The 16,296-nt window shown below is 43.4% G+C and overlaps 1 protein-coding gene across 1 annotated transcript in view; it reads left to right on the top strand.

Annotated features, from left to right (window-relative positions):
* Positions 1-16,296, top strand: part of STAG1 (stromal antigen 1) — a 159,144-nt gene that overhangs the window by 25,879 nt on the left and 116,969 nt on the right. The window contains exon 2 of the mRNA XM_051782368.1: positions 11,633-11,767. Within this exon, the coding sequence (XP_051638328.1) occupies positions 11,739-11,767 (29 nt within the window). The 5' untranslated portion in view covers positions 11,633-11,738. The remainder of the gene's footprint in view (positions 1-11,632; positions 11,768-16,296) is intronic.

Here is a 16,296-nt window from a genome sequence, read left to right as displayed (position 1 = left end):
TGAATTCCCCCACTCTTGCCCTCAATGGACCTTTGACCTTCCACAGACACTGAAACCAGGAGATACCCCTGGACCTCCCCCACATTTTTGTAAAGCTTTGGTTGTATCAGGAAAGGCTCAGGGTTCCCTGTGGTTCCTGTTGTTGGCTCCCTGGGAGATGGTGGTTTGTGCAGCCTGGCTCCTGTAGTTCAGCTCCTGATTTCTTCTGTTGCCTGTGAGGATCTCACTTCAGCTACTCTGTGTTTTGGGTCTATTGGTAATCAATGCTCTCTTTTCCTTCTCAATTCACAGTCAAGGTTAACTGTCTTTGGGGATCAAGGTGGGGAAGAAGTTTGATTGCCTTTTTCCCATGGCAGGGGACAGGGCTTGGGTTTGGGTTGCTGGAAAATCCCCCGTTCTGGCTTTCCAGTACCACAGGGTTCCCTCTCTGTTTGGGTATCTTTAGAAAAATAAAGCACTCTGCCAGTTCATGCTGGAGCTGTCAAAAACTTCATTCCCAACATCATGGAGCAGCCTTTCCAAGGGAGGCAAGACCTTTCTTCTGTCTCTGTTTAAGTGGGCTAAGCTTTATCTAAACTATTAGATTAAGCTGAAAACTGCTGCATTAGTCCCATGAACTGTTTCAGTAAATATCTCCCAGATGAAAAAGTTCTTCCTTGTCTAGGGGGAAGGACTGCTGTCAGTGTTACTGGGAGAAAGCACTTCTGGCCTTAAAGTTGGGACACAGACCCTGCTTGCTCAGAGACTGCCCCATTGATTGCAGTTTGTGTCATCTGCTTGGCTGAGTAACTGTTCAGAAACAAGAAGGTGCAGCACGTTTTGGTGTTCTTGCCCCGTTCCTTCCTGCAGTAAATCCAGCAGTTCACCTTCACAACTGTCCTTGTGTGTGACACCTCCTGTGCAGGGTCCTCAGCACCCTCCCTGGGCTGGGCAGAGCAGGACACTCTGAGCTGTGTCCCCATAAACAGGACAAAAGCAGCTGATCTGGACCTGCCTCCACCCTCAGCACAGCACTGGGCTCAGCTGGGCTTGGTTTCAAGAATAACCTTGGGGGGTACCTGCCCTGACCTTCTGGCAGGTCTGGTGGCGTTTGGCAGCGTGTCAGGAATTGTCAGGAGCTGGAGGCAAATGGCCTGGTTGGGTGGGAGATCCCTGGGAAATGGGACTGAACCAGCTCCTTGTCCAGGTCATGCATTGGCCTCTGTGTTGGTGCCTCTCTTCCTGGGATTGCACATAACACTACTTTGGATTTTCAGCTGGTCCCGTTTGGGACTGGGCTGTCTTGGTTGCACACAGTGTGATCATCCCCTTCCCTCTGTCCAGTCACTCCTGTATCTGGAGCAATGAACAAGCAATGAAAGAAATACCAGTTTTATTCAAGTGGGTTTTTTCCAGGGAAGTTTCCCTTTTCATGGATTTATTGTGGTGTGCAAGATGTTTTTAAACAGCAAAGAATAGACAGTTTCACCCCCTGCCAGTTCTTGCTGGGGTTGTTGACTAACCAAAATTAATCTCAGCACTGAATGACAAAAGCTTTTCTTCAGGATTATTTACTGGGCTAAAGTAAATCTTGTTCCCAGGTGCTAATTTGTCATTTCCCTAGTGACATTTGCATTTTGGACTGCTGCAGAACTATCACCAGTATTTGATAATAACTGATCTCCTGTTTCTTATCGTTTCACTGGTTTTGTGTGACTGGGGACACTGGTGGGCAGCCAACCCTGGTTACCTGAGCTTTCATTTCTTGAGTCTTTGGGTTCTTCTTTTCCTGTCATGTCTGACTCTGCATCAGGAAGGGTTTGTAGGTGCAGGTAATGTATTTTTTAGGTTGGTTGATATTACTGTGAAAAAGTAGGCAAGCTCCTGGATCAAGCTGCTTTAGACTGTGATAAAATCCCAATCCTCAAGCTCAGTACAGGTAGAAAGCAATTAATTGCTGTGAGCTGTGCTGAGGGGTGGGGAGGGATTGCCCGTGGGGCAGAGAGAGAAGTTACAGGGATGAAGGCAACTAATGTGGGATAAAGCCACTTCCCCCTGTGAGTCAGTTATTTAAAATGATTGTGAGTTGGTTTTTTTCCAGCTATGTGCTTTCCTAAGTGTTCAGGATCAGGAGTGAGAACTTAGGAGTGGAATGGTTTTGTTGTGGGAAGTGTTTGCTGGTAAACCATTCTTTTGGTGTTTGCTACCAGTCCTGTTGTTGTTCACCTGTGTAGTTTTGGGGAAGCCATCGTGGGCCTTTGGTGAATTATGTTAGTGTGGGGTCTGTGGATCTGGGTTTGAACTTTGATTGCAGTATGAGGTCACCTGGCAAACGTGGTGCAAGGCTTTTGGGTTTTGGCTCCAACATGTTCAAATGTGTCCACTGAAAAAATGGGCTTCTCCTCACGGGTTTATTGTGGAGCCAGGGTATTTTAGGATTGGAGGATGAGAGGAAGGTATTTCAAGATGTACTTTTCCAGGGGAGGGTTTAACTGTAGCTGGTGCAAGCCATGAGCAGTGCCATGTGTAATGATGGGGGATGGACAGTGGGCAGAACACCAGGGAGGTTTGTTCAGCTCCTTCCAAGTGCTGCTGGGATTTTGTGTAACCCTGTCTTTGGGGAAGGTTCTCATTAGATCAGTGAGGAGCAGTGAGGAGCACCCACCCTCACAACACACACTGGGGCTCTGGGGAAGCTCCCTGACTTCAGGGCTTGTTGGAGTTGCACGTGCTTGGCTCGGTGACAGGAGGAGTGTTGGTCTGGTGGACAGGAAACCAACGGCAGTGTGGGAACAGTGTGATAGGAAGTGTCTGCTTGGGATCACACATTGGAGGGCTTTGGAAGTGTATGAGTTTTCACAGTGAAAAATAGGTGTCATCTGTGTGTTTTAGAAGAAGGGTAGGCTTGGTTATATCCTCAGAATCTTTCCTTAGGGACGCCCAGGAGGATTTTGGCATGTTTATGGGTCTGTTCCAGTGCCTTTAGACTGGGGCAGTGTCAGGTTAGGATGGATTGAAGGGGTTTAGCAGCATATGGACTCTGGAGTTACTGTTCTTGTGAGGCAAAATTTGATTTCACAGAATGAGAAACTGGTGATCTGACTAAATATGCTTGTGGCAGCATTGGTGGTTTGGTGAGGGATGATTTAAATGGTGTGGTTTGTAGGGGCAGTTTGGTTTGTCTTGTGGATAACCAGCTCACTGAATAGTGAAGGGAAATTCTTTAATGAGTTCTGATGGGTTTTGTTCCATCTGTTGTACTTGGATGAAAGACCTGCCAGGCCTTTCAGTCTTGGGGAGCACCTAAAAACCTTCCTGGAGTAGGAGAAGAGTGTTGCTTAGTTCACTGGGAGGAGAACCTGGAGCAAGTGGTAGTGAAGAGGTACCAAGTCAGAGTTGGCAGCTTGTTTTGCTGATTGTCAGGGTGTGGGATTACTGACAGCTCTTCCTTTGGTATCCAGGACATGGTGGGATTTAGGGCTTGGGTTTTCCTGGAAAGGCTGCAGGTGTGCCTTGTTTCAGGAGAGGGACTGGAGTGGTGCAAGACATAGGTGAAGTGTGTCTGGTTTGATTTCATGTTACATTTCATCAGGAAATTGTTGGGGTTGGAAAGTAGAGTTTGATTTTGTAATTTATATAGGTACATATTTCTATTTAATGACTTTTGAATAACTTAATCTTTTATGCTCTGCTACTTTTTAGGGCTCTTGTTCAGTTTTCAAAAACTCTTTTTTAGGAGCTTTTCAGGGGTGTATGATTTACCATTCTCTGGCTAATGGATAGAGGAAGGATATGGAAATGACTCCCCCTCCATGGTACATCCATATATGCTGTCAGTACTTCAGCAGAGTGTCAAAAATCAAGAGTAAGAAAATCTGTGCTACTGGAGCTCTCTTATGTTAAAGCAAATGGGATTTTTCTTTAATCATTTACAGAGTTATCTGGGCTAAAAATATTTAACAATGGAAGAAAACCAGCTTTTTTATGTTTCTTGTTGAAATTTATTCCTGCTTACAGGAAGAGCATCAGTGAACCCCTGTCCACTTAATGGTAGTACAAGTTAAAAATGGTTACTAAAAGCAGGGCTGTTCAGACTGCCTCACTGCAGAGACATTGCTTTATGCTCCTTAGAAAATGCCTGGGTTTTTATTTATATTTATATTTAATTATATATTTATTATTTATATATTAAATATATTTTAATATTTAATTTATATTTATTTTATATTTAATAATCCCTTTACTGAATGCAGCCTCTCTTCTTTTGAGGTGAGGGTACTATTACATTTCAGAGTGGTCCTGCATTTCCTTCTACGTGGTACATGCAGGACTCTCTCCATTAACCATTGAACTTCCCTTCTGTCAACAGCTTAGGAATTTGTATTTTAGTGACCTTATTTTCATGCAGCCTTGGTGCACATCCCCCCTAAGTTCAAATGAGGACCAGAATCAGTCGCTTCCCAGAGTTTTTAATTTATATGTGACTTCAAAATGCATGTTCTCTTTTATAATCTGGACAAACTGTTCTGTAGTTCCTCTTCAGTTTCTCCTTGGAGTCCCATATGAGGAGAAAAGACAAAGAGAACAAAACCCTGAACCATTCTGAGTTGTTTCCTTTATTCTAGCATTCTGCATGTCAGGCTTTGCTTCTTTTTGTGAAAATTGGTTTTATTGTTGGCAATTTTCCAGATGCAATGAATAATAGAACACCAGATGTCCACTGCTGAGAAAAATTACAGATGAGTAAACACTTTCCTGAGGTAGCATAAAAATCTATTAGCAGTGGTTCTGGTGTGCCTGTGGCCTGTGTGTGCCCTTGGCCTGCTGTGCTTTGTGCTGCAGGCAGAGGAAGATCCAAGGCCTTGTGACTGTCTCACTGTGTCTGACTCCACCAGGGATCCCTGCCTTCCTCTACATGTAGATTATTTTGCAGGAATAAGCACTCACTGAAGTGCTTGAGTGTGAGTTCAGTCACTGGATTTAATTTTAATTATTGTCACACATGGGTTTGATTGAGGGTAAGGCCACAGAAGCATTAGAAGAAGTGGGGGTTAAGGAGGGATACTGAGAGTTGGTGTAGCTCTCAGCCTTTCCCCCCAGCAGCACAGGAACAGTTACCCTGTGTTTTCAGACCCAAAGCAGGCTGTGTTCCAAACTCCTGGGCTGGTTTTTCCCAGCCCTTTCAATCTCCTCGGAATAACCTTTTACTACAGACTTTGCCAGTTGTACCTGACAAACACGACCCATCTGTTTGGGAAAAGTAAAAATCTTCAGTGGTGGATAATTCCTGTTTGATTGAGCAAACTATTGGAGTGCTTCACTAGCCCTCACCAAGTGTGTGTGTGTCTTACCTGAATTTGCCTTGCTGCTGTACCAACCCATTGCTTGTCCTGTTCTCACTGAGAAAGAGAGTTCATTCTCCCTCTCCACAGCATCAGTTTTTACCTATGGAAAAGGAAGTCCTTCTCCTTCAGTCCTGTCCAGCTGTGCTCTCCTGTTCTCTCCTGTGCTCAGGCATGTTGGAGTCTCCTGGAACCCTGGCTTGGCCCACTGAAACCAGCTCTGCACAGCCCTGAGAAGGTCATTTTAGTGAGCTGAATTGGCTTACTGAGAAATCAGCTGAGCAGGGCAGTCCTTTGGGGGGAAGCATTTAATTATCTTGATAATTTTAAATTGTCTTGATAACTCGCAGTTATGGTGGCTCTTTCACTGTTCAGTCTTTTGCAAGTTTTTATTGATTGCTCAGTCTTTGTTTGGAGGATGACTCCACAGTTTCTGTGATAGGCAAAATCTCTCTCAACTTAAAATTTGTCCCCTGGGCTTTTTTGTGACTCTCAGTTCTCTCGCATCCTCTTCAAAAGATGATTGAGTTTATCTTCTCAAGACTCCTGAGTTCTGGAAATTACAGGTGCAGAGGAGCAGCAGGCTTCAAGAATCCATCTGTTCATGCTCAGTTGGAGGGTAGTAGACCCTAACTTTGTAGAGCCCTTTTCATGCTGTGTGTTTTGGGTTCAGAGCAAGTAGGCAGGAGGCTGGTAGATGGCTGGTGTTATCCTAAGGGACAGGAAGGAGCAAGTTGTTAATTTAGACATTAATCACCCAGATATTGGACTGACATTAGAACTCAGTGCCTCAACTCTTAGTCTTGTGCAGTCAGACCATAATTATTTGCCTTATGAGTGACGGAGTGGCCGTAGCCCCCAGTGATCTCAGTGCTAGTTGTGAATGCTCAGTGCTGCAGAAAATCAGGTCAAGTGTCTCACAGAGTGAGAGTCTGAAGAGTCTGTAAGAATAACAAAAGGAAAGCAATGTTTTCATGTGCTCAGTCCCTCAAATTTGTGTTTATTTAAAAAAATAATTACAAATTGAAAAGGATGACATTTCTGTTCTTGAGCAAGCCAGGTCCACAGGCAATTGATTGCACAAAGCATTAATTAGTGCTTATAGTATTGGCCATCGTAGGCATTAGAGGAAAGCAGTGTATGATAATATAGTTAAAAGCTATTGGAGTAAACACTGGAGATCAAACAGAATTGTCTGAGTGATGTGTGACATTTAAATTAATGTTATAACCATGGTTAAAAGATTGTATCAGCTTTCCTGTGTGATCTTGATGTGGGTGCTTTGGCACAGACTGCACAGTACAGGAATTAGCTGCTACCTTCTGGAAACAGGAGCAGAAGATACAGCAAAACTGATTGGTTTTGGCAGTTCACACATTTTTTAGAGAAGAGAACTAAATATAGAAACGTGGCAGTAGGACTGGGAGGTTTTTGGTTTTGTCTTGTAAGACTTTTATTCCCAGCTCTGAAGGAGTGATTTGTGTAACCTTTCAGTGCGAGGTCTCGCATTTGTAATGGGGAAGAGAATAACAGAGTAACATCAGACCCTCAAAGTGAGGCTTGAGATGATTTTTCTGGCTGACTGGGCAGGACCTTTCTAGGCTGAAAGCATTTGGTGAGAGGAAGCAGCAACAGCTGTTTTGCCTGTAGAGTCAGTTCTGCACGTTGGTGCAGTGAGGGGACAACTGCAGTTGAGGGCAACGTTAAATGGGCAGCTCAGGGTTGCCATGAGATAGTTCTTGTTCCCACAGGTGTGACATGGCTGGAAATACCTGTAAAGAATGGCTGTTGATGTGCCTTTGCAGGTTGGGAACTGTCCACCTATCCAAGGATCCTACTGGAATGGTAGCAGAGACAGCAGAGGCACGTTGGGGAGGGGTGTGCAGTGCTCCTCATGATGTGTCTGGGATGATTTTGAGGGATGTAGGAAGTGGAGCTATGCTAGCCTTCTTGCTGCTGATATTTCCTCCTCCTGTCATGGTTTGACTGGATTAGGAATGCTGGAATGCTGCAGACCATGGATGGGCAGAGCTTGCTGTGCCCTGTAAGTAGTGAGGAACTCATTAGTGCTCAGTGATAATTTTTTTATCACTTGGATTTTCAGTCCTGCTTTAAGCACTCACTAAAATATGATCAAGTGAAATATGGATTTTGCAGGAAAGATATCAGGAAGGATGTAAGTGTTGTACCCAAGGCCTTGTGTGGGGTTGGATAAAGCAGTAAAAGCTAGAATTGCTCTGCCTGCATGCGAGATCCTCTCTCGTCTCTCACCTGGTTGATGGAAGCGTTGGAGCTCTCCCTGGGTGAGCAGAGCAGGATTGTTTGTGCTGGGGGGGCCATTGCTCAGATGTGTTTTTTAGACAAGAATATGGAAATCTCGTCTCTAAAGTGACTGTGAAAAGCTCAAGTTTTCCACGTGTTGTTTTGGGGTGCTGAGCAGTGCCATGGCACACCACCCTGTGTTCCTGCAGGGAGCACCGAGCGAGGGAGCAAAGACATTTTATCTGGAAAATGAGGGTATGGTGTACAGGCACTACCAGTTAATGGTAGAGGACATTGCTCTGGTTGTTGGAGCCCTTGTTGGACTAATTTTGCACTCAGATGGGACAAAGTCACTTGGTCAACAAGGGAAGGATTTTGAACTGGGAGTCAGTCTAATACTAGTTCCCTTCTGGTTTGGAAATCTTCCAGGCAATGGAATTAGTTATGTTGTAACTTTCATTGCTAGATTTGGTAGTTGGGTGTCTTTGTTATATTTGTTTGTTTTAAGGTTTGGTTTCAGCTTTGGAAGGCGGAGGTACCTAGTTCATTGTAAAGTTAATTGAACTCGATTTGGTTGTTGCAGCCAGAGAGTTGCTTGGCAGGACTCTGTCAGACTTCAAGGGTTTGTCAATCTTTTCATTCCTTTGGGTTTTGGCTACAATGGGTAAATTACTGCAGCGCCAAAGAGACAAATAAACAACCTAAGGACTGCAAAATATGTAGGTAGCTTTGCATGTTACTGGAAACTACAGGAAATATTGATAGAATGCATGTGTTGGATTCATTGTTGTAAAATTGTAGAGCCTTTTTTAAAGCTGAGTTCATTGAGACACTTAGTGAAGAAAAAATATAATAAACCTGACAATTTACTAGAAAATACATTTTTTAAAGAGGAAGTCTTGTATAATGATTATTATGTCTGCCCTGATTAATATGCATGGTTGGAAAACAGAGGCAAAAAAGGGAAACCTTTGTTTCCCAATGCATGTTTAAACTGGCTAGTGTTTTCAGTTGCCTGCTTTATATTTCTCTATAGGTAATTTTAACTGTACCAGCATAAATTTATGTCATCTTTAAATATAGATGTGCAGGTTCAAAAAGCTGCAAACATGCAAAGGTCATTAAAATTGAGACTGAATGAAAACATCAGACTTTTTTTTTTTTAAACTAAAATTAGAAGCATGTTAAAGGACTGTGGTGTGTTTATTATGGTTTAAATAACCCAAAATGCCGACATATGAAATGTTCCTTCCCCTGCTCTTCTGTTCCTCACTGTAAAGGTGACAAAATGGGAATATGTCTCAAGCTTTCAGGATATTTTTATCAATGGCTTTATTCTCAGGCTGAAGAGGCAGAGGTGTTTCTTTTACTGAAACCAGAATAAACATGAAGGTTCATATTTGTGTAGTCAGTAAGGATCAATGAATTTTCCACAGTTCTGAGCATGCACAGCCTGTTATTACTCACTATAGGGCCTTATTTTATTTCCAACCCACTGCTAAGCAATGTGGGTGATTAATTTAAGGCTGCCCTTTGGAAGGAGGTGGTGGTGTTTCTGTGAGTGAGAGGAATGTTACTGGTGATGGAAGTCGCAAGGCAGCGATCCCAAGGCCGGTCAGGGTTTCCTGCTTCAGCTGTGTGGGCTGAGGAAGCAGGAGTTAGGACATGGGAGCAGGATACCCAGCAGCAGGGCTGTGCTGGATGGGTGTGAGGGACACAGCTGCTCGGGCTGTGGAATGGAGAGCTGTTATTCCCTGTAACACCATGTGCAGGATTGTGCCATTTCTTTTCGGGCTCCTGCCTCTGAGCTGTTCGTTTTCTGGCTTGTCAGCACTGACAGTTCTTGTATTTTTATTATCACAAGAGAGCAGAAGGGCAGCTGTGTCTCTTCAGATGGTGCAGTCTGGACCAGACCACAGGGATGGGTTTTTACCAGCCCTGTTCTGCAGTTCCCTCTTTGGCACAGGGGCACAGAGAGCCCCCCAGGCCCTCTGGGGGGTGTCAGCTCTGCCCCCACCACCTTGTCAAGGCTGTGGGTCCAGTCACCTCTGAAACAGTTCCTTTATACCCTTCACCCCATACTTTCTTTCAGGCTGGGGCTTTGCTTTTCAAATAAGTTCTCTCTGAGGAAGTATCCTTTTCCCAGTCTGTGAAAGCACTTCCCTGGAGTGGGTGTGTGCTGCTGGTTACTACAGCTGAGCATGCACAGCCCAACAGTTGTGAAGGGTGAGAACTAGGTTAAAAGAGAAAATTAAACAGAAAAATCCCATGTAGCAGTTGTGCAGGATGCCTTAAACACCTGTGGGAAATAGCTCACGTGGAGCACACATAAATTTTCTTAAACTTCTTTAGAAAGCTTTTCTGAAAAACAAGGTTGTCCAGTATCCTGCTGGAATTAGATAATCTGAAGATCCAAGCTGGATAGGTTTCCTTTGAGGTCCAGTTAGCATAGGCATGTGTGTGCAAAAAATACACCTTTTTCTTCAGCCTGGTTCCCATTGTAGTGAACTTCTCCATTTCAGAGATCTGAGCACTGCCTTTATTTTGTTGTGTAGGAAATCAACTCAGAACTGAACTCAGTCTGATGCTGGGTTTGTTTTATAACAAATCTTACCAGTGTGTGAAGTGGTTGCTTTATGTTGTGGACTGGGCTTGCTGTTCCCCTTTAAACCGTAGCAATGGGCAGTGTCTCTAGTGAAGAAACACTATTTTGGAAATGGCACAAATAGTGTATATAACATTTTTTGTTCCTGGAAAATTCAGACTAACTTTGTGTCCTGGTGAAACTGGAGAGTTTTTCCACCAACATGGCTGTGGAAAATGACCCCCTTTAAACCATTAGTGTTAGAGTGGTACCTTTAACTCCAAACGAACCTCTCTCCTTTGTTAGCATTTGTTTTGCAACAAAGTGGCTTACTAATTATATGGTAGTTAGTGACCAATTAAATGACCAATGAGATGGCAGCATATAGAGAAAAATTTAAATTTGATGCTACTGTTGGTAGCATGAAGTACCAAGTACTGGAAGAACTGGTTGTATGCAACTGTGAGTCTAATTGGAACTGTAGTATCCAGAGGCAAAAAAGTGTTCATGGTGTACAGTTTGGTAAATAAACAATGATGTGGTATAGTAGGATGGAAATAATAATTTAATGTTGCACTGTTTTGTTTAGAATGGTGCACTTCCATTGAGGTCCTGTGTCTGGTGCAGGTCACGTTACCTCTTCCTGCCTTGATTTTCCTGCTGCCTTGTGCAACGCTGTTAAAGCACAGAAAAACCTGCCTATGAGATTAAGTATTTAAATATTAGAGTTCGAACATATCCCACGTTTTAAAATCATGCAGTTGGTATTCACTGCCATTGCTCAGCTGCAGTGCTCCATGCAGCTCTTTATATTACCCCTGGACCTGTAAAAGGGGAGAATGGAACAAATTATTTTGGTTTCTCCAGAACTTGCATTTTCTGGAAGAACAGGATGGCAGTTGTATGCTTTATTACATTGAAGATTATTGAATCTGTCACATTGTGCTGTTATTTAGTGGTAAAGTCGTGTCTGCTGCGATTAGTCAACTCCTTGATTGGTCTTTTGGGTAGAGAGATGTTACTAGTGGGTGTAGTGGTACCACAGGGGCAGTCTGGTTTATTATTTAAACTTACAACTTCACTTCCATCAAGTTAAAGTACCTTCTGTTGCAGTTACACACTTGCACAGCTTCTGACTGCTCTGTGAAGTTCAGTCACATAAAACTGTGAGCCAGGGAGTCTGAATTAGTGTAGTGCCATTGAAACATAAATGTGTTAAATATGGGAGGTAATGCAGAACACATAATTTTTTAATTATTTTTTTTAATGACGCAAAGTGCCCAAACAGAATTGTAAAAACTGAATGCAAGAATATGATCAAGCTGTTCTGGGGCCATCATTCTAAATTTCATGTGGTTTAATAGTCGTGCTACTTCAAAATTGTCCTTTTTTGTTGACAGCGCTTTTTATTTGATGCATGAGTGTTTTGGAATCACATCTAACAATTTTTTTCTCTCTCTTACAGACTGGACTTTGACATTCTTTTCATGAAAGAGGTTTCCAAGTAGTTGTCTTATAATAACTTTGAGAAGAAGTTCTATGTAGCTCTTACTTTTAAGAGTGCTGCAAAAATGATTACTTCAGATTTGCCAGTACTACAGTGAGTATACGTTTCTCTCTGTATTTGAAATCTTTGCTTTTAAAAAGGTTGAAGTAAACAGAGAGGTGATTGTGAGGATAAAGCACAAACTTGAGAGAAGTGCAGGTTAGTGTGACTGTACCAGGCCTTCTCTGTTTTCATACACTGAAAAACTGTGTAAAAGAACATAAACCACTTAATCTAAAAGGTATTTCTTTCTATGTATGGAGATTTAACTTTTGCTGTGAAAAGCAAAACAAGATCTCTGCTACTTTTATGCTTCTGAATGTTGTGCGATTTCAGAAGCATGTCTTGGTTTCGGTCCTAACCGACCATGTTGTATGTTCCTGTTGTGCACTTTCTTACAATGAGCTGGATTTATTGTGCAAAAAGCCTTTCTTTGGCTGCTGCAGTTGAAGACAGCAAGTGGCTTGGGCATGTTTTAGTCTTGCTGGGAAATAGGAGTGGCTTTTACACATGGGAACATGGCTGGGCCTGGAGAAAGTGAGCTACTGGGAAGAACAGAGTGGAAGTTCGTAATGAGAGGTGCTGGAGAGTAAATCAAGTAGAGTTAGGAAGGAATTTTGGAGAGAGGAACCTGCTCCCCTCCTCACAGGGCAGGGGGAGAACACGAGGTGAAGAAGCTTGTGGGGCGAAGTAATGACAGGGAAATAACTACAGGCCAAACTGGCTCAGCTTGGGGAAAATTAATTTATTGCTGATTAAAAAGGATTTGGATGATGGTGAGAAACAAAGACAAAACCCACAAAGTGTTCCCTCTTCCCTGTCCTTTCCCCAGTTCCCCACCTGCTCCCCTCAGAGCCCCCCGCCCCGCTCCCCTCACGGATTGCTCACCTCACAGAGCCCCCTCCTTGTCCCCTCACAGAGCCCCCTCCTCATCCCCTCACAGAGCCCCTCCACAGCCCCCTCCATCCCCTCACAGAACCCCCTCCTTGTCCCCTCACAGAGCTCCCCCATCCCTTCACAGAGCCCCCCCTCATCTCCTCACAGAGCCCCCTCACAGAGCCCCCTCCTCGTCCCCTCACAGAGCCCCCTCCTCGTCCCCTCACAGAGCCCCCTCCTCGTCCCCTCACAGAGCCCCCTCCTCGTCCCCTCACAGAGCCCCCATCCCCTCACAGAGCCCCCATCCCCTCACAGAGCCCCCATCCCCTCACAGAGCCCCCTCCTCATCCCCTCACAGAGCCCCCTCCTCGTCCCCTCACAGAGCCCCCATCCCCTCACAGAGCCCCCATCCCCTCACAGAGCCCCCCCATCCCCTCACAGAGCCCCCCTGTGCTCACCCCACTGCCAGCGCCAGGCATCTGCACCAGGTATGTTCAGTAACTATCTAATGTTAATTTTTTTTTTTTTTTCCTTTTGGAATGTTTTTTAATGTTGATCTTTTTTTTTTACCATGGGATGTGAAGGGGCCTCAGTTTATCAGGATTGAGTGGCGTTCCAAGCTAACATTTCAAGTCCCCTTATTTAAGAAACTGAATGCTTGGACAAAAAAATCGTTTGTATGCCCTTAATCATAACATGCTCTGCATTACAGTTTTATAATTATTTTTTTTTTATTTTAAAGAAAGTTGGTTGTGGATGAGCACAGGGTAAAACCGGGGATGGGCAGTGTCAGCCTGGGGGGTTCTGATTAGCTTTGGGATTAGTTGTGGGAAAAAAATCTTCTGGGTTCATGTATTCCTGGATGTGCCACATTCAAGAAGTGAGAGAATATTTGTGAAATATGCCAAGGATCGAAATTTGTGAGGTTCTGTCATGGCCGTGGTAGGAAAGGGATATTCCCGTCCCCAGTTTGAGAACCCAGATGGCCTTAAGAAGTGAGTGAAATATCATAGAGTTTAAGGTTAAAAGTGCTTATTAATGGATTTAGTAACTCTGCACACCAGCTGAAAAACCTGAGGGACATTAAGGGTATCAGCATATTCTTTAATTAGAAGATAATTATGAGCCACCAATACAAAGAAAGATTAAAAAATGGAAGAAAACATGTATCTATTTTTTTTCTGGTAGAACTGGAAAGCATTTAAATGCCACTGTACAAAGTGTTGGTGGGTGAGATATCATCATCAGTAATATCTGCAGTTTTGATTGCTTGTGAACAAGATGAGATCTTTCTTTTTAGAAAAAAAAAATCAGTAGAATTTGCACATGAGGGTTTTGAGACTCCCCTGAGGGCTCAGAACATTAAGTCTAGTGTGGACAATTTATCAGAGAAAGGGATAAGCACTAATTCAGAAGGTCCCAACCAGGCTTTCATCAGGAAGGAGTCTGGCTAAGGGTGAGGAAAACTGAAGCAATCTTTGGGTTAGGGGTATTTGCTTCACACATTCAGATTTGGGAAGCCACAGTCTGGTTCCACCCAGAAAGCCAAGGTTTTCTTTCTAGCTATTAAATAAGCTGCTTTGAAGGATTATTCTGATCTCCCACTTCTGTGCCTTATTTCTACTTTTTAATAACATTTTCTAATCTTTTTGGCTACTCTCTTTAAGCAATTTGATATATTAATATACTTTGCTTAGGACCATATCAGATACTCCCCTCCAGAATTATTCTCTGTTGAGGGAACATGAAAGGAGAAATCTTTAACCTTTCTGCATTCATGGAATTGGCTTCAGAACCCAGTGAAGACATGATTTCTCTTACTGGTGTTTCAGATGTTTGGAGAAAACCTGTGGTGCATTTGAGCCCTGTGATGGACAGTTCTGAGTCTTCTCTCAATGGGATGACTCATGTTTGCTGTGAGGCATGTTCCTCTTTGGAGTGTGGAGGATCAACCATGAGAGCTGATTCATCCATGATTCATGAGCCTGTGCATTTAGCCATTTTTCTTCATCAATGCTTTTTTTCACAAGGCTGAATCTGGTGGTGGTAGCAATTACTGAATTTATCTCTGCGGAACCTTGAGCCACCTCAGCAACACTGATAAAAGCTTATAGAAGTGTTTATTTACAAAAACTGATACATAAACTCAGTGTTTTACTGTGGTGTGTTTTTAAAGGGGCATGGTGTGTAAACTCCATAGCTAGTGCTTTATGTAATAGTAGAAGGAAGGTAAATTTGTTTTGATTTATTTTGTGAAATTTACTGTGTTTATGGAAATATGTTCTTCAGAAGCATGACATGGTAAAAGGCTGCCCAGTAATCTGTTAATTCTTTATTAGCATATGGATAGTTTCAGTGGCTAGTTATTAAAACTCCAGAGTAATATCTGGAGTTTTAAGGAGGGATCCTGGAGTTATTGCCACTTTTCTGGGATGCTTTAGTCACCACAGAAACCAGAAAGCAAAGCGGAGTGAACTTGAGCTCCTAAAAGGGGTTATCACCTGTGTGCTTTGCTCTGCTCACCCCAGTTCTGTAGGTCCCCCACACCCTGCCATATTCTCTCATGTCTCTCATGTCAAAGGAGTCTTGGAGAGGAAAGATTCAGCCTTAGGCACTGCCAGCTTCTCCTCTTCTCCGGTGAGGCAGGTCTCCTTAGGCCCAGATTATCTTCCCTCACGACAGCTTCAGGAAAGATAAATGGTGACTAAGCCAAAGTTTCCCCCTCAGGTGACTGGTCACACACCCGTGGAATGAGGACAGGATAGTTCTGGTCTATTAAGATGTGGATAACTGCCAGCAGATAAATTGCTTCCCAGCAGTTCTGCGAGACGTGTAGGGAGTGAGGGAGATGGATGCTGGCCAGCTGCTCCTCTCAGTGAGTGTTACAGACCTGACAGAACTGCAGGCAGCTGGGAGATGCTTTGCTCCTGCTCTGAGTTCAGAAAGAGGAGGCAAAGGGCACGTGTGTGTGTACCCTGAACAACTGCAAGGCTGGGACAGGAGCAAGAGGCACAACTGAAGGAACTCAGGGCCCCACTGCAAGGGCGTTTTTGTGCAGGAGTTGCCTGATTCAGGCAGAATTCCCTGCTGCTTGAAACGATGTTTATTTTAATGTTAAATCGGCCAAGGACTGTAGGTTGTCCTTGATTCTGTCTCCCTACTTCAAATAAATGCCAGGATTGAAGGGAATTTACTTTGTGATGTTTTCCCCTTGCTCCTTAAGTATTTAAATTCTTTGAAAGAAATCTCCTCTCTGCCTCACTGTTGTTAGGATGAGATTCATCTTGTTTAATTTTAAACATTTATACTTGAGCTGCTTGTCTAAGTCAATGAAGAGAAAATAAAACTTATAAAACTTAAACTGTGTCCAATTTTGGACACTGACCTTAGCATGAAGCATGTTGCACCTAAAGATTTTCTGTTCTGCGTTGTATACGTCTCAAATTTAGATTAGATGAATCTCACCCTTAGTACTGATTTATTGAGCCTTTCCCAAAAAGGGAAAAGACCAAAAAGGCTTCCAGCAAGCCAGAGAAGTTATACCAGAAGAATATCAAGAGAAGCAGGCTTAAGACAACAGTCTGTTTAAGGCAAAGAAGAGAGGACAGTGAATAGTTTAACTGTTTCTTCCATATGCAGTGTTTGGAAACAATTGAAATTTCCAGAACTAAATACACACGTCTCCAGAGGTTTTGCTAGACCTGAAC

This window comes from Manacus candei, unplaced genomic scaffold (assembly GCF_025592945.1).
Source record: "Manacus candei isolate 608988 ecotype Guabito, Panama unplaced genomic scaffold, ASM2559294v1 h1tg000015l, whole genome shotgun sequence".
Taxonomy (NCBI): domain Eukaryota; kingdom Metazoa; phylum Chordata; class Aves; order Passeriformes; family Pipridae; genus Manacus; species Manacus candei.
Note: the sequence above shows the minus strand (reverse complement) of the source record. Positions and strands in the feature narration are given on the sequence as shown.